General features: G+C 42.0%; 1 protein-coding gene across 6 annotated transcripts in view; it reads right to left on the minus strand.

Moving 5' to 3' along the window:
* LOC116035679 (receptor-type tyrosine-protein phosphatase U-like) overlaps positions 1-19,218 on the minus strand; it is a 237,639-nt gene that overhangs the window by 40,046 nt on the left and 178,375 nt on the right. For 3 of the 6 annotated variants that reach the window (XM_031278926.2, XM_035992826.1, XM_031278924.2), the window contains 4 exons: positions 14,136-14,208; positions 10,446-10,522; positions 7,698-7,715; positions 4,340-4,376 (listed from right to left, as the gene is read on the minus strand). In XM_031278926.2, coding sequence (XP_031134786.1) covers positions 4,340-4,376; positions 7,698-7,715; positions 10,446-10,522; positions 14,136-14,208 — 205 coding nt within the window. The remainder of the gene's footprint in view (positions 1-4,339; positions 4,377-7,697; positions 7,716-10,445; positions 10,523-14,135; positions 14,209-19,218) is intronic. The other 3 variants (XM_031278927.2, XM_035992827.1, XM_031278925.2) reach the window with 1 other exon arrangement.

Genomic DNA, 19,218 nt, shown 5'->3' on the forward strand with positions numbered 1-19,218 from the left:
TGTAACTCAGGTTTACTACCGTTTGCTACAATTGTATTTTTACAGAGGGCTTGGATAGATAAGGCTAGTAAGCCCTATGACATGGATTACATTTTAGTTTCTTTCGTTTGTTTGTACCTTGTTATAACTTAATAAAAAGAGAATTTCAAAAACAAAGAAGCAGTATCCCTAAATTTGAGTCAAAAAAAAGATAAAGAAAGCAACACATAGACCTCAAACATGAGAAACACAGTAGTGCTTGTTTTCACTGCTACTGGTACAGTTGTCTTAACAAGATGAATCCAAAGGTAAGCTTTGACTACATGCCCAAGGGCAAACACGCAAAACCTGCGAAGGCTGAGAAAAACAATAAGAGAAGGAGGAGAAACAACATACCTGATAAAAAACAGGGAGCCTTTCCTATCATAACAGCCAGATACTGGTCTTTACTGTAGTTAACTCGGGGAGGGGCAGCTACTTTAACCACTGTTCTCCCTCCTCTTCACAGGGTTATTCACAGCTCACTCCCCTGTCAGCAATCACTGTGTTGGCTTCTATATGTATTAGTGAAATTAGATGTTAATTTTTCGGCAGGAGAAGCCCACTAATGCATCGCCAGAGGGACGGGGCAGTCAGCTGAGAGACGAATGATGTGGCTGGGTCAATCTGTATGCGTAGCACAACATGCCGCTGCTTTGGACTCAGGCTTTTTTAGAGTGCGCTTGGCATTTCTCCTCCTCCGTCTGCCTCCCCCTCGCCCGCCTCCTCCTTCGCTCCCTCATCTCTGGACATAATAGCGAGTTAGCCCAGAGCACCTGCTGCCTGCTGCACAAGCACAGCCGCCTTAAGACTCATCTAAGATACAACAAATCAACCTGAACCTGCCGTGACAGGCGACCACCCGGGGCTTGCCACCAGTGTATGCAGAGTTGTGTTGTTCAGTGAATACAGAGTGTGAGGGGCAAGCGGCACGCATGCATGCATGATGCAGTCAGTGGATGTACTGTATGGTGTGTGGGTGTGGACACTCTACATGTGTGATTCATTAGAGTGAAAGTAATGGATTACAATTATTATGGCAGCTATAACAAACTGTACTTTGGTTTATGTTGTCACCCTGGCTCTTAGACTTTTTTTTTTTTTATCTCGGGGCCAAAAATTGAAACTTATTTTGACCCAAACCTTAAAGCGTAACCACCAAAATATTGACTTTATCCTATAACTGGATCATTCATTAAAATATGGCCATGAGATCTGAGATAATAAGACTGTGGTGTGTTTGTTAATGCCCACAGCTCCACCGAGACAGTGGGTTGTTTCGGGGCAACTTGGGGTTGTGCCTGTCACAGATAAGACTGACAGTGAGGTTATACACCCTAGGGAAGATGTTCGGAGGTAGCTGAAAAATGCTTATTTCGGTGCAATGAAGACCGGTGGTGAGTCTGTGTCTGCCTGAAAAAGTAGGTTCTGTTGTTTATTTGTAGCCTCAGAGACCTGGGCGCTGATTGGTAGAGAGTGCAATCGAGGCAGAAAAGATGAGACATTTTAATGTTGCTGCTAGGGATGTCCAGATCCGATCACGTGATCGGAAATCGGGCCCGATCACGTGGTTTCAGACTCGATCGGAATCGGACGTTACCTCCCGATCAGGACTCGGATATATATGTATATATATTCTCATTATTTTTTAACACATCTATAGTTATGCGGTGGCACAGAGTTAGACCCTTTTGACTCCACACAGAAACAGCAATGCGTGCGGCATGACATCACTTTGTTGCAGAGACGCTATTGGTTAAATGCCGGCAAAGTAGAACACGGAAGCAGCTTGAAGCGGAAAGCGCGAGTATGTCTGCGGTCTGGAGGTATTATAAAGTTGAATTATTATAGAAGTATCGGATCGGGACTCGGTATCGGTAGATAGTCAAAATCAAATTACTCAGACTCGGACTCAAGGGCAAAAAACCTGATCGGGACAACCCTAGTTGCTGCAGTGTTTATTAATGTATGTGCATGCAGCAAATATGGGTGCTGATTTTAACTTTATTTTTAGCATTATTATTCAGTGGGGTTTTCTTTTCCATCTCATGTTAAGCATTCTATTTCATCATATTTTTTATCTTATCTTGATGGCATTCAATCCCTGTTTCCCTTATTGTAAATCACTTTGTGCTGTATTTCTTGTATGAAAGGTGCTGAAGAACTTTTATATTAGATTATAACTATTCATTGAACTCTAAAATAAATAGAAATGCAGTCAATGTGTTTGTCTGTTGGTGACTGAGTTTGATAACTAACCTTATTTATATACGGTACTATACTTTATACTTTTTTTTTATTGATCCCCAGTGGAGAAATTACAAAAAGAAATGCCTCTGAAGACAACAACACTTAACTTTCAGAAACACTGTCTCCATCCATTAGAGGATGGATACCCGAACTGAGCCGAGGTACCCGGCGGGCCGGGCCGGGTTCGGACAGATACTTAGAAATGATGTTCGGGTTCGGGACGGGCTCGGTCACATCAGCATGATAAGGCATTGAACATTTTAAATTTAAAACAGCTTATTATGTAGGTGTGCGCCTGTGTTAACGTGCACTTGTTGCCCCGTGTGCACTTATGCTCATCTGTTGACATTTGAATGCCTTCCTACAGTTGCTTAATAAAAGTGGGCTTTCCACACAAAGAAACGTATCATTAGTATGAGAAAAAAAATGAGATTTTAACTGTCTAGCTCGGGTCGGGCTTGGACATAAATATCTTAATGCCTGTCGGGCCGGGCTACTGCTCTGTCAGATGCGGGCCGGGCTCGGACAGAAAAATGCAGCCCGATCCGCACTCTACCATCCATGTGTACATATCCTTCTTCAGCGCAGTGTTTACACATGATGCATTCAGGCAAAGTACCAAGTGTAGTTATGCACGTAAAACCAAAGAAAATAGACTTGAAGTGTAAAAATACGCTTTGGGTCGCTCTTAGGCACACATAGTGTGACAGCATGTCTACACAGGAGGCGTTTCACGTGTGTGTCTGACAGAATAGAAACCCTATGCTTCTAACATGACATGAAGAGTATTTTTATGCTATTTTCTCCCATTTTACGTGCATAACTACAGTGATTCTGTGGTGGGCTCTGAGTGCTCCCAAAACAAGGGTGACCTACACTCAATACTGTGCCCAAACGCCTCCTGACACAGACGTGCCACGCTACACCCCCTGTGCAGACAATATACAGTACGATGTGTAAACAGCAAGATTTTAAACTTACCCGTTGATGCTAGAATTTAAGAATCCATACGAGTTTTTTTAAATGTATGTGTGAAACGATGTGAGGTCTTTCACTTAACTCTGTCGACTAGCATACTGTAAGTAACAGCATTATCCATTGTTGTCATTGACTTTGACAGGACAGGAAAACAAGGGACTACAGTATAATAACTTTAGAGTTTTATACAGAACATTATGCTATTTTACAGTTTTGTGTGTACAGGTTTCTGCCCCTTTAAAACGATTTCCTCTTTACCTCTGTAAAGTGTCCAGAGATAGTCTGTAATGATTTGACAATAGAAATAAAATTGAATTGAACATATAAACCTACTGTCCACTCTTTGTCTTTGTGCATTGTACCGTATATGCTTCTGTAGTTTGTGTATGGTAATGTTTTATAAGAGAATAAAATCGATAAAATGATTGTTGTCTTTGTTAACTTTAACCGTTCTGTTTGATTCTTTAAGTCAGTAACTTTAGGTCGGGTATAACTCAGTACTCCTACTTAAGTAGCACACTGTGGCACCCTTCCCACCTCTGACTGCACTCTTGTATGCAGAAAGACTTTGTGAGCAAAATGTGAAAGAGAGAGAAATCTTCGGAGGTTACTTTTGTGAAGCGGGAGAACTGAGACCAAAGTGAATGATGGAAAGAAATCAGAGGGGGATTACGATGTGAAAAACATATTCACTGAATAAATAGGATCAGAGCCGGGTGAGAATAAGTAAGAGTGTGAGTGTGTGTGTGTGTGTGTATGTGTGTGCTGCTTGGGGAAAGCAGCCTATATAATGTATCAAACTGACATCAGAGAGATGGTGCACCACACATGCAGATGGCGGGGAGGAGAGACACAAAAGGTGAACTTCACAGAGAGCGACAGTCAGTAGTGTTACAGTGCAGGGTGGACTGACAGTTACAGTCGACCGGTGTGAGAGTGGTTCTCACACTGTGATGCTTTATGATGGAAACCCCAGATGTGAGCATGAGGCAACACAGGCTCCTTGTTGTTTACACATAAATAATTCAGTAAAGCCATTTGGATATCGTCAACATTAGCAGTCAACCACTGCTGCTGGGTATTTGACACTCACCTTGAGTGGCGATGAAGTGATTTGATCGCTGGTAGCCCTGTGAGACGGAGAGAGTGAGAAAGATGGCAGGGAAAAAAGAAAGAAAAAGGAGATGGGAGAGGGTTAATAATTATAGGAGCATATGGTGAAGTGAGACTCAGGGGCTTCTAACTTTCATTTCCCATCCGTTCTCGTTCTCCATTTTCAGCATCTCTTATTCATCTTGTGGCTCTGCAAAATTTCTGCTCTGCTTTTGACTGAAGATGTATTTCGGCGGCCGTGAAAACTAGTCTGCGCCAGGCAATCGGCTGATGACGCTCGGCTTAAAATATGTAGGCATTTTTGACCCGGCCGTAGTCTTTGTACTGTTTTGACTCTAAATTTCCACTTAAATTACAATGCAGAAAGAAACGGCATTAATTCCTAATCTCTCTGTGAGCCAGGTCATTACACGCAGAGGGAGGGAGCTGCGTTTCAAAGTTGGCCTGGCGTGCGGTGCTTTACATGCAGCCAGGGCTGCTGATCAAATCTAGATTGACAAGTGAGGGATCTTCAGCGCTGGGAGTAATTCTACCTCAGTGACGCTGAGTGATCCGGCCGTCTCCTCTCTGCTCAGCTTGGCATTAGTGCAGTTATGATACATTGTGCACGGTTTGGAAGGCTATTAGTGGCGCCATGGCCCTCCACCAAGCAAACCCTGTGTGCTGAATGAAAAACAGCCAAGCATGATAGATCCCAAGAATTAAGATTAGTGTGCCCTCTCACAAGTCATGGGTAAAGTGATTCCAACTGTTGTATAGGATAAACATTTGTACAAATACTGTACAGATGCCACCCTTCCCCCCAACAAAAACACACACACACACACTCACACACACACACACACACACACAAATACTGATACACACAATATTCAGCCATGCAGGCACAGAAATTACATTCCAAAACAGTCATGCCACAGAGGGAAGTTGAGATGGATGGCCATCGCTATGAAAGAGTGTAGCGACCCTCATTCCCATGAGCCCCCGTTGCTGAGTTTGCCTGAGCCAACCAGTTTCCTGTCTGTCACCTTGGCAACCACATTTTCCAACAGCAAGCGAACAGAAAAACATCAAACATTATGAATTCACAATGGATTGAGAAAAAAAAACAAAAAAAACATGCAAAGTCATATGGGACGTGGAAAGCCTATCAATACTATCGAAAAGGACGAAAAACAACTTTCAATTTGTTTTGCTTCGATATACTGTATTTGGCTCACTCCAACTACAACCTGTGATAAATTAGTGGAAATCTGACCTTGGTGTAGGCAAGCAAAATGGAAATCAGTGCTCATGTTTATCATGCACCTCAGAATCACTTGTAGGAATCCTACTGAAACACATGTTAATAGAAATCCTCCCTGAGAGCACTGGGGAACATTAAAGAGAGGTTTAAGAATAAAAGAAAACAGAATAAATAAATGAACAGGATCAGGCTTATGCAACACCTAGGGTTTCTTTCATAGCCAAACTGTGTCAACAAATTCAACTGACTTCAACCTGCATTGGAAATTAAGCTGCATTAAAAGTGAAATGAGAAATAGAGTGTCATCGCTTGTGGGTGAACAACAAGTTGAGGTCAAGAATATAAAGTATTTTGCCAAATCTTACAACAGTTTAAAAATACACAATACCATAGTTTGTGTGTTTTTGGATTCTGAGTGACCCAAGAAATTATTGTTGTTGTAGCTTCCTTTCTTTGTTGCCCAAAATTGCAAGAATTCCTTTCCTGTGGAGTTATGTGAGTAGGTGGAGCAAAAGCCATCTCGAGCAAAAGCTGCCACAAAATGTTTTGATCAGCTTGATATCTGTTAAGAAGCATTATGGTATTTTAAATTAGGACTCTTACTTTTAATATGTTCACAACAACAATCTTCATAACTAGGGTTGGGTACCGACATCCGACATCCGGTGCTAATACGTCACTGGTGCCTTAACGACCGGTATCTACCGGACCGAATAGTAACGCGGATTTCGGTGCCTCATTTCGGTGCTACTGAAATGCCAGCGCTGCCCTCTGATGCTCCGAAACGGACGTTAGAGGCAACCAAAACATCGCTGCATGTGATGCTAGTTAGCATAATACACTTGGCAGCAGGTAACGTTAGCCTACCGTTAGCTAGCAGCTGGATTAAACCATGGATGTATTAAGAGAACGGTTAAAATGCTTACAGCTAACGCGGTGTGACTGTATTTCACTGTAGAGGGTTCCAACACAGAGACGTAGTCTGCAGCTGCCATTGTCGGAAAAACAACAATCACTTGAAAAAGTTATTGAGAAAGTTGAGAAAGTTATTGTTAAATACCCTTTTTCCATCTAGTGGTTGTTTTTGTTGTTTTTATTAATCAATCATTTAATTTTGACCATATGGCCTTAGAAATAAACAAGCCGTTCTTAAATGCCGCCGACTGTCGTTATGTGCTCCTTTTTTCTTTTTTAAATATATACATTTTTTTTAAAAATCTTTTCAAAAGTATCGGTTCAGGCACCGGCACCGTTTTAAAAGTAGTTTTAGCACCGGTATCGGAAAAAACCCAAACGATACCCAACCCTATTCATAATTTGCACGGTAGAAGGTAACAAGCTATCTAACTTGCTAACTGGCAAATAATCTTTATAACTTGCTAACTGATGGTTAACAAGCTATCTAACTTGCTAACTGGAAGTTAATCTTATAAACTTGCTAACTGGTAGTTAATCATTTTAACTTGCTAACTGGTAGATAGTCTTGCCTTGCGAGACCTTCCTCCACAGCGCAGGGGAGGAGGGTCTGGCTAGTCCACACAGCATTCTGGGACGGGAGAAAAACGTGCTGTGGTTAATTGGCATTTCTTTAAACCAATCACAATCGTCATGGGTGGCACTAAGCTCTGCATGGAGCCGCTGTAAAATAGCCTCAGGAAGGAACTTGTTTTGTGGAACATGTGTATGTTCAAAAGTAGTTTTAGTCCAGCAATATAAAACTCAGAATGGACAGATAGTCTAGCTAGCTGTCTGGATTTACCCTGCAGAGATCTGAGGAGCAGTTAACTAAAGTCCTCATATATCGACCGGAATTTAGAATTCCAACACAAAGAAAGAGGAAGGAAACGATAGGACAGCCTGGTGTTGAGTAAGAACCCCAGGTGAGCATCTGACTATGGATGAAGGAGGACACTGCTACACTCAGTTTGGAATGAATTTAACTCAGGGGAAAAGTGATGGTGGACAGGCTCAGCAGCTTAGAGTGGAAAAGGAAGCTGTTGGAGGGAAGCCATGGAGGGCTGGCAAGGACAGCGAGAGGGGGCAGCGTGAATAGGGAGAAAAGGCAGAAAAAGAAGAGAAGCAAGATACTTACTTCCCTGTTTATCCGAATCTAAGAGATGCCAAAAGGTTGAAAACGTGTGGGTGGAAAATAGAGAGATAGAAAGAAAGTAGGGGGAGGAAACAAGACCTAGTTATTGTGATTAAAGACCAGGAAAAGAGGGTAATGAAATGGTTAGAGAGCTGCTTGCCTTGAGGACCTGTGGAGAGAATAATGTTCAAAAGACTCCAATTCCCATGTTTCTATGCAAAGGGCCACTTTTGTTTTAAACAATTAATTTCCTCTGAATCTTACTCCCCTTTAGCATGCCACATATTTATTGAGATTTTAGTAAAGAGGCAGAGAGAGAAAAGTTTTTTGATCTGAAGCCAGCGATGACACAGAGTTAGTTGTCCTTAATAACAGAGAGAACACTTTAGCAAGAGGGCATGGTAGGGATTACGCCTCAGGAAATACATATATGTCATTTAATACATTCTCTTAGGGCGTTTTCACACCTGTAGTTTGTTTGCTTTGGTCCGAATCAGTTGGTGAGTTAGTAAACTTGGAGCGATTTGCCCTCGGTTTGGTTTGGTTTGGTTTGACACCTGGAAAAAATCCAAGGGTACCAAAATGCGCCATTACAAATCACGCAAGAACGTCCACTCCTCTTATTGGTCGGATGTATCTGGGGGCAGGACCAAGAAAGCAAATACAGGAAGAAGGTCCTGTGTTCTGGACTAGTGGTCAAACCAGCTCATTTCATTGAAATGATCAGACATTGTTTTGCGAGAGACGTTACTACGTCTGCTCTGGTTACCGAGACTTTGCACTGCTGTGCTGGCGTCTGTCTCCAATTTTAGCAGCAGCTGGTTTGACCACGGAGATGCGAGTGACGGACGGCGAGCTTGACCGCAGTCTATTTCTGTGAGAGAAACACAGCAAGCTGCTACAGTTTGCTGCTCTGCTGCATCGCAGATTGCTAAACACACCTGACTACAGGAGACATTAGCTCAGACTTGCGGATTATATATAGTTGGTGCGGTTCGAGTACGGATCACGTTCTCACCACAAACCGATCCACTTTTGGTGTGCACCCGAGTGCTAATGCCGCGTTCTCACCTGCCCTGACGAACCGCACCAGCGGGACAAACGAACTCTAGTGCGATTCAACCGAACTAAATCTGGCAGGTGTGAAAGCGCCCTTAATTGCTTTCTTCAAAAGTTGCAGTGTGTTCTGCAGAAGTTGACCGGCCCAGTATTCCTAGGAATCCCATCCATATTGGTAGTGTGCACTTTATGAGAGGGTTTGGACGTCGGAATGGTGGACGGGTGTGTAAAGCGTCAAACTTTCATGCGGGAGAGTTCAATTTAATTTGTCTGCTATCCAAAGAAATTAAGTTTTAGATTTGTCTGCTCAGCCATTACTTCCCATGCTCATACTTATTTTATCGTATTCCAAACTAATTACTGCTGATTCCAACGCAAGTATGACAGGCAGAAGAAAAGACTACCTGACAGTGAAGAACTGAGTATGGTGATGGTGTCACTTTGTGTTACACCTGTCAGCAATAGACAGCAACAAAAAGAACATCTTTAGATTTGACACAAAAATGTCAAGTCTTGCTACCCATAGAAAAATTATGTAAACTTGCATTTGAAAGAGAGAAGGGAGCGCTGGAACTTTTCAGTTTAACCTTTAAAAAAATAAAAAAAAATAAAGCAAGGTCCCATTAATTCCAACCTTGGCGTCTTCAATGAATCATTTGGAATCATTTCACTGCAGTGTTGTGAGCCAGGGGTCTTGGCATGACATGCAGGCCGTGCTGTAGACAGCACAGTTAATGACACAAAGGTTCTTGGAGCGTTGGTCCTAATGGAGCCCTCACAAAGCACTAAAGGGGATGAAGTGGCCACGCGCAGCACGCTGTGAGCTTTGACGTTCTGCTTTAACCAATGCCACCTACATACGCTGAGCCAGGCATCCACTACTGATCGGGCCCTTTCTGTCCACTTTACATTCCCTTTTGTTCAGCAAACAATAGTAGAAACAAAACACGTAATACAGCATGTAGAGACCATAACAACTCATGGAAAACCCTACAACGTTTGCTGCAGTAGGCAGAGCCAAAAAACGGAGGCAAGACTGTTGAGAGCTTTTCACAGTCACCCTCAAGTGACCCATCCATAATGAGTGAGTGGAAGATCTTAGACCCTGGCCGTCGTGTGCTGGAGGAAAAAGTGGCCGTCCTTCAGATAGTTTTGGTCCATCTAATGCAAAGCTGCCGAGATAGCATCTGGCAGGAGCGAGTACCGCTGCTGGGATTGGAGAGGCTCCCTGAGACACTCATTTGAGCTGAACTGTAGGTAAGATCAAAATATCTGAAAGTAGATGAAAGGATCAGCCGTGTTATATTGAGTCCAATCGCGGTGCCATGTCGTCTTGCAAAAGCATTTGGCTGAGTCATGAGGATGCTGCTCTGAGCTTATGGGCTCTTGTGGGATCTCTGGAGTCGCTGTGAAAAAAAATCTCGCCTCAAAGCCTGCATGTACTAGAACAAATAGATACAATGCTATGTGTTGTGGGTGTAGTTACTAAATGACAGTTCAGTGTGAGTAACAGAACAGCACACACAACCTCCGACAGCGTGTGTAAATGTCTTCTGGTCAAGCACTGGGTCAACAACAACAATAGAAGATGATTAGTACAAGCTCTTAAGGCGGAGCTGTTGGATCAGCAAAGACAGAAATGAGGGAGTTGGAGGCGGAGGAAGAGGGAACATAAAACTGAAGGGGACTTACGTCTATGTAGTTGGCATTGACATAATCAGAGCTGGGGTCTGCAAGCAGAGAGTGGAGCTTCACTCTATGGCGATCATCTGAAACACACATAAAAAGGATTTAGGGTTCACTGATTGGGTAATTACAAGACACATCTACTCAATCAGTCAATTTATTGGCTTTTATTAATACAACAGCAGATCTATTAGGTTGTCTGGATGCCCCGTTTCAGCTCTACATTTCTCATCAACTCAAAGGATGATTGCGGTTCATTAGAACTAGGGCTGTCAAAATGAACGCAATAATAACCTGTTAACGCAAATTCCTTTTAACGCCACAAATGTATTTGACACGCGATTATGGCTAGCGGAAACAAAGCTCCTTGAGCAGAAATGGATAAGAAAAGGGTCTTCTGAATGGCAAGTTGAGTTTCAAAGCCCTTCCAGATGGTTCTCTCCACAAGACTAAAGTTATTTGCATGTACTGTTGATCTGAACTGAGTTACCTCTGGAGTATGTCGAGTCTCAAATGAGGGAGGCAGGCCACGCTGGATAGTTTGCAACAGAGAGGCCTGGACAAGCAACGACAGCGATAGCTAAATGGGTGGTTACAGCTTGCAGGCCGATTAACATTGTAGAGGATGAGGGTGTGCTTGAAATAATTTGAATGGCAAGCATATTTGTCCCCTCCATGTTGATAAGAGCATTACAACTTAAACTAAAAAATCTAAAATATCCCTTTTAAAGTACCTTTTAGAAGAGGTTAAAAAAATAAATAATTTGCAAATAGTTGCGAGTTCACTATGGACAATGCCAACCATGCCAATAATACCGGTTAAATATTTAATGGATTGACAGCCCTAATTCGAACAGTTTTGACTGTTTCTATCAATAAAAATGACATTGTCCTCACCAAAGTAATCCTTGAGACCGGGTACGGGATACGGATGCACTGATCCAATTTTTTCTCTACTCATATTGATTCCGATACCTAAACTCAGGGTATCTGCCGATACCGAGTACTGATCTTATACCACTGCTCTCTTTTCCATAGTTTTATAATCTATAAACCTCACTACTTAGAACTCATCTTTGGTGAGTGAAAACAACCAAAAGAAAGGATGGCCAAAGTTATGAAAGTAGAACCCAGATGTTAATAATACAGAATGATCCTTTAAGGGTCAGTCTGCAAAAGCTGTGATGACACCTGCCTAATATACAGCTGCTATCACACCTGACGACTTTAGTTCATCTGGGACTTTGTGTCTGAATGTTATTTCCAAGGCTTTTCCACCAAGACTGTGAAAGAACACTGAAACTAAGATGACGTCGACATTAAGCCGTCTCAATTTTAAAATGCTTTTTTCCTGAGAAAGCAATTTGCATCTATACGAGCGTCCCTGCCTGTGACTGAGCAGCTACACACACAGCTGGTTACTCTGCAGAGTGTCAGCCTGTTTAAACTTCGTTCAGTTCCGCCCTGCTTTCTGTGGCCACCTTTTGATGCAGCCAAATTCAGTATAGTTGTTTTCATTTCTGGATTTTTCTCTTTCCGTCGTCAGACAATTGAACGAGTATGAAATAATAATCAGGTTCCCCACAGCTTCTTACAAACATCAAATACAAGGACTTTTCAAAGACTTTCCAGGCCCAATTCCCTCAAATTCAAGAATCCAACACGGCATAGTTTGAGACATGGCTCAAGGTTAAGTACTGTTACAACAGTGAGAATTTTTATAATGAGAACTAGCAGGCTTTACAGAAGCTCACAGAGAACAAGAGAGTGAGGCATGACTGTGTGAACACTGTGGTGGCGCATTGGACATGGGCCAAACTAAAAAACCAAAGTACACGTCAAATTAATTTTACCCAAAGATGGCTTCTGTCGGTTTAGGTAGTTCTGATCACGCTAATGTTTGTTCAAGTGTTCATTTTTCTGATACGTTTTTTTTTATTAGTTATTTGATGCTATAAAAAAAGGGGTGAGACTTTTGATACCACGGCTCCATCACCTGGTCACTACTGCGCGGACTCTAGCTCCGAAATGACAAGAGAGCAGCACCCGTATCCGGGAGATTTTGGCTTCACTTTTGAACAGTGGGAGGAAGTGGAGACTCTATGAGGTCTCTTGCCCTCAAAAAAAAAAAAAAAAAAAAAAAGCCCATAACTTACGTTAAGTAAAATAAATATCAAAATAACTTCAATTTCTATTCCTAAATATATAAATTCAAGTGCTTTCAATGACCTATCAATGTCTATTTATGGTTATTTTCAAAAATGTTTCCCCCCTGTCGAATTCACAAACATTCAAGGATTTCAAGGAGTTTTTTAATCGCGGCCCATAAACACTACATGTTAACCAGCAGTCATTCCCAAGCTGCTGCGGTGATCAAAACATTATTTCATACTGTAATAGTTATGTTGTCAGCAGCTCGGCTATATATTCAGCTTTATTGGCATTTAAAATGAAGGATTACAGAGAAAGTTAGACGACAGAAAGTTTTTTTCTACTTTACTGGCACACAGATCCAGTCTTGAGAAAAAGATTGAAACCTGCCTTGCCTTTTAAAAGCTGCCTCCACACCTTAAAGAACTTTGTTAAGTGTCTCATGGCTTTAAATGTGATTTCTAGGGCTTTCCCACAATGAACAATGAACATTACACTGCATTGAAGCTAAGGTATTGAGTGAACCTGCTATCGAGAATAACATAGCAGAAACCCTATTAAAGCCACTGTTAAACAATCAATTTGAATTAATCTAACCGTAATTACAGTATAACAAGAGATTTTTCTAGACCACGAGCATTCAACTAGCAGTAAAAATAATTATTGGGCGGCTTTGGCAGACTTATAAGACAGCAGTAGTGTCGTTAAATGGTAATGTCCTTTACAGTGTATGCTTGAAAAGCTATAAATATTAAGGTGTGCTGTAACCTACAGTAAAAGAGACAGAGGGAGAGCCAGGTAGTAACTGCATTAGGGCCCTATCTTGCACCCGGCGCAGCGCAAAGCCCGACGCAATTGTCAATTTCCCGTCCAGCGCCCGCGTCATTTAAATAGCAAATGCACCTGCGCCCATCTTTGCGCCCATGAGTGTGCTGGTCTTCCAGGGAGGTGTGTTCAGGTGCATTCTGGGCGTAATGCTATCTTGAGGCAGCGGGAAGTGATGGCGACCATCAAAAACCTGGTCTAAAGTCAATAACGCATCATTTCATTGTTATTTTAACAGCGAATTTGTAAAATGCGCCTAGGCTTATGGACAGCGCACACACTATGCTTGTTACACACACACACACACACACACACACACACACACACACACACACACACACACACACACACACAGGGACGTGCAGCAGCACACAAACATGCAAAAGATTACAAATAGAAATATTATGGTGCAAATCCGCCACCATAATAGCAATGCGCCACGGTATAAACGCGCCTGGCTTTTAAAGGGAATGGGAGATGACACTCTGATTGGTTTATTGCATGTTACGCCCAAAACACACCTATGAATTAATGAAGACACTAAGTACAACCCTTTTGAACCATGCGCCCGGCGCACGGACACTTTTTTCCACCGTCAAACTAGCAAAAGTGGATTTGGACACGCCCTAAACGCACCTGCGCCAGGCGCTTCACGCCGTGCGCTTAGCTCATTAAAATAGGGCCCTTAGTGTTTCTTTCTCGTAACCCCACAGAACTTACGGTTAAGCAGACTATCGTGCCTTCCTTTGGTCTTGTCCTTCTTCTTTGTGACGTCCCAGCCATCGAAAAAACTCTGCAAAGTACAGTTAGAAATCACATGTTAAGTTTCATTAAAAAATGTTTTTAAAAAACATGCCGATCGTCTTTGATGCATCTTGAAACTCACAACAGAAACGACTTTGCTAATGCACTCCACAGTGTTACCCTAGGGTCGTCTGAGTAACTTTGCTATTACAGCATCTTGCCAAGTCATCAACAGACATCTGCCACTACATAGCGGGGAGAGACTGAGTCTGGGAGATGACACGCAGTTCTGAGAGCTGGCTGCGGCCTGGAGAAGGAGGAGGCGGCCCACTGCAGTCATTCTCATTCTACACACAGTGCGAGGCGCGCTGCTTGAAGAAGCTGATGCTCTGTAACGCCTCCGCGTTAAACGACTACATTTGTGACAGCTGTTGATGACACACCCATCCACTAAATCTGCCGGTGCGGTGAGATGAGTCACTGACTCTAAATCAGTACTATAAGTGAGAGAAGAGGAAAATGAAAGAAAACCCAAAACGGTAACACTTTATAATGACCATCGCTAATAAATGGTCAATTGATAGTTAATTAAACTTAGGCTAATAGTTATTTTACTGTTAACAAACAACAAAAGGATAATTAAAAATGATTAGTTATGCTATCATTTATGTTATTTTAACAGTTTATTGTTGCTCACATCATAACATTTTACATACTGTATTAAAGGACAATTCCGGCGCAAAATGAACCTAGGGGTTAATAACAGATGGGTACCGAGTCAACCGTTCTCTGGGAACAACGAACGCTGTGTAACCAGTAACATAGCTCAAGCACGTCGTTCGACTGGTCATGACCGTTTTCCCAAGATGGCGCCTGCCTGTATACCGAACGGTACTGTCTTTTTAATCTTTTTAATAAACTGTACACTTACAAGGTTCTCAATGCTTTGGTTTACATGTAGGGACCCTCATTATGCTAGCGTGGAAGTGTGGTGCTATTTTGTTAGTGGTATAGAAATAGCTATTTCTTTTTACTTTACCCGTGCCCCGATGACTAGCTTTATAAGCTAATTAGCGGTTTGCACTAAAACTGGTAACATTCAATTAGCATGAAAACATATCCCAGACAACGGTCGACTCGGTACCCATGTGTTATTAACACCTTCATTTTACGCTAGACTTGTCCTTTAAGTTTCTGTTAATGACAACAATCGTCTACGGGAAGAAGATGTCTTCGTATTGCTCACGTCTTATTGGACAGCTCGGTATCAGTGGCGTACCCTCGTTTATAAACCATCAATAAACATTATTTGGATGGCTTTTTAGAAAGTTGCATTTGATGACTATAATACCTTATTAATGGTTAATAAAGACTACGTAAAGCATCTATAAACATTATTTAGATAGCTATTATCAGTGTACAAATAATCAAATAATCTCTTTTATAGAGCGCCAAAAAAAGATTTAATGGGGCAAAATGAATGTTATTTGATCCTTTATAAACCATTTAATAATCATTAACTTATTCTTATAAGCATTAGTTGCAACTTCATAATAGCCGTCCAGATGTTTTTAGAGGGTTTACAAAACATTTATTAACCACTGACAAAGTATTAACTATCTAAATTTATAAACTTATTATTTTATGACACTAAACTGATGATTGTCGTGTCATATTCTGTTGCCATTGTAAGTCACAGCCTGAGGCTTTCGTAGTGAGGCACGCTGTCTCTCGTCTGCCCCCGGGCCCCCAGGAGGGCCAAATTGGGACCACCTGAGACCCCGGCAGAGACGCACAAAGCAAGCTGATCAGTGGATTACATCTGTCACTGGATCCTGTACAGGTAAAGTCTGATCTAATCCTGCTTAACAAACCTGCCTTTGTCCAGCACTGTGTTTTTGGAGCCTCAACAACATTCTGTTCACCTTCCTGGAGCTTTATTTCTTTCTTCTTTATTAGCTTATCAGTTAAATTCGACATGCTCAACACTTTAGGCTTAAACATTTGAGTACAAATTTCAAAGTATTACCCCTGTAACATTAAGTATTAATGAATAAGGTATGATTTATTAATAACAGTCTTAGCTAATCTACTTCATCAGGGCTATTTTGGGTTGGCGACATCAGCAAAACAACCACAAAAATTTTGTATTAAAATTAGGAAATATTGCCAAATCCTTTTTGGTGCATGAAAGTATGTGACATCACCGTGTTCCAATCGAGCCCCGCCCACTTCAAACCAGAAATCTTAAATGTGAAATAACCAAAACCGTTCCAACTTTGGATTACGTGTTCATGTCGGATCACATTAGTTATTGTACAATGCTGACTGAGAAAATAGATTATCAGGTTCTTTAAGCCTTAAAAACATATATGATGTAATCCACTGGGGCCATTTATTGGTTTGTTTACTTGTCTGTCATGTATAAACTGTAGCTTATTTCTCAGGTATATTGGCAGCATGTATGTCTTGGCTGATAACTAACAAGAAATTGCAGCCCAGGAATTTGTCTTAGCCAAAGATTTGTTGGAGGGCATTCAGAAACAGTGTTACACCATTATTACACAGCACAAGTCTATTTTTATGGAAAATGTTCCACTCAGCACATATCTCGCTCACAGGTTTTTAAAGCTGCATTAATCCACTTTTCAGCCGATTGAGGGAAGCAGATCAAGCTAAAAACAAATATAGCAGCACTGTGGCCTCACAGCAAGAAGGTACCAGGTTTGAACCCTGGTCGTCCTGGGCCTTTCTGTGTGGAGTTTCCCCCACCACTAAAAACATGTTCCACCCCTCCCTCTGTGCCGAGCTGATGTGTGGTGAGCGTCTGGGGTCGTAAGGCTGCCGTGCATCACCCAGGTGGGTGCTACACATTGGTGGTGTTAGAGAGTAGTCTCCAGACACATTTAAAGTATGTAGAAATACTCTGCTACGATTAATATCTACCCTTTCTCCCTCATTGATATATTCTGCCCACCACCACTGTTCGCGCTGGTTGACCGGTGAAAGAGCAGTGCCTATCAAGATGGCTAGAACCATCGGAGAGATTCAGCCATACGTGTTTGAGCCTCATGCTGGGTTCAGACAGGAGGCTGCAGCAACAGGTTGTTTGTTAGCTTGTTAGCTTGTAACTGGCAGTGGCTGACCAAGCTGTGATGCCAGCGTGTTTTCTCTCTCTGTACTGATGGTCCGCTTTGCGCTGGAAGTTTCAAGTTTCTTTACAGGCTTTTTCATATTAAACAGCGATTGGCTTTCAAATCTGTGACGTAGCAACTATAGCTTGCCCGGGATACGTTTGTATCTCAAATTTCCGGGGAGGTGCACAGACATCACCCTCTTTCAGTAGAGGAATGTGAAAACACATCTCTAGTGACAAACTTTGAACAGATACAAGTCACTATAGTCAAGGTCTGACATTTAAAGCCCAGTTCAGACCAAATATTCAGTAGTCGTAACTGGCTGTCTCAGCTCGACTCTAACCAGCTGATGGCTCAGCTGGTCGAGTCTCCAGAGGCTGGTTTTAAAACGTAAGGAACGTCACCTGTTTCAACAGCCAATAAATAGCAATGTCAACTTGTATAAAGGCAGCTATAAACTATAGAAATAAAATGATCCATAATCCGTTTAATTTCTATGTTACAAACTGTCAACTGGTTAAAATGGCAGAGCTTTAGACGGAGGCTCAACGAGCGGGGTATGTGGTCGAGCGAGCTAGAGTGACTGAAGAGAGGGAGCAGGGTTAGCAGAAAGCAGCGAATCAGAAAAATAAAACGTTTTCGCTGATTCATCACTAGAAATGCGACTATAGCAAGCATCTCACCATCACTAACGTTATACACATTCATATTTAGACCCAACAAATAATATATCCAGCTACAAAAAAGCCTGAAAGTCAGAAGTTATGTTCCAGTGCGGTGCGTGAGTTTCAACTTGTCTCGTCACGAATCTTTAGGGGACGAAAACATAAGAAAAACATTTTTGAGTTAAATGATATTCCATATTGTTACTGGCCCATGATATGCTTTCTGTCAATGTTTGTTCACTGGCTCCAGATGTTGGCTTCCAAGCACAACACGTAGAGTACCCTACCGACACAGAGGGCTTGACTCTTTCACAACCCCCCACAATGCCTTGCAACATGTCTGATCAATGGCACCAGAACGACCCTGTGGGAAATAAGGGTTATGAAGTCTGACAGCAGTGTGCACGCTGATCCCCTTCATCTTGTTTATTTCTCCAGGCAATGGGGAGCCAGACTGAGGAGTGAAAAAGCGACCTATATATTGATTTTGGTGGGGGGAAATTTGTTGGCCCCTCAGGGAATCGGAAAAAAAAGTGCATCTGGCTTCCTCCAGGTGGATGTACAAAAAAAGACTCATCAACACTGGTTTATGTGGAGGACATGATGTTAAAGGCAAAAGAAAACTGAACTTTGAAAAGCATTATTAGTCCACACCGCACCACAAAGTTTAGCATATCTGCATTCTGTAATGCAGATGAAGTAAAACAGCGTTTCACTGCCCGCTCATGATTATTAAACACTCCATTTAAGCCTTTTTAAAGTAGACAGCAGGTGTCTACAGTAACACAGAGACAGGCTCTCTACACTAACTGCATATGAAACTGTCTGTATTAGTGTTTCCACTCCTTTTTCTGTCCCAGCTGGAGACAGGATGGTCTACGTGTTGGAGAAATAAAAGCTCACAGCTTTGAGCCCCGTGGCTTTCAGGTGGCTGATTGTACGCACCGGATGCTGCTTCATAGTATAAACCAATTTAAACCAACGTTAGCTTAAGTGCAGAGATTCTTTGTCCCCATATAAATACGTCTTCTTGGAACAAGAAAGAGAGTATCAGCGCCACTTCTCCTATTAGTCTTTTCTAACAACAGCGTACTTCACTTTGCCTATCAAACAACGCATACAAATGATGAAGTCAATGTAGCTATTTTAATACAGGCTCTGAAAACCTGCACTCTGCTTTCCATTAGATGTTGTTCAGACACAAGAACATTAATAAGGTCCAACACTGATGTCGGGTGATCAGTTCTGGCTCACAGT

This window comes from Sander lucioperca, chromosome 16, assembly GCF_008315115.2.
Source record: "Sander lucioperca isolate FBNREF2018 chromosome 16, SLUC_FBN_1.2, whole genome shotgun sequence".
NCBI classification, from domain to species: domain Eukaryota; kingdom Metazoa; phylum Chordata; class Actinopteri; order Perciformes; family Percidae; genus Sander; species Sander lucioperca.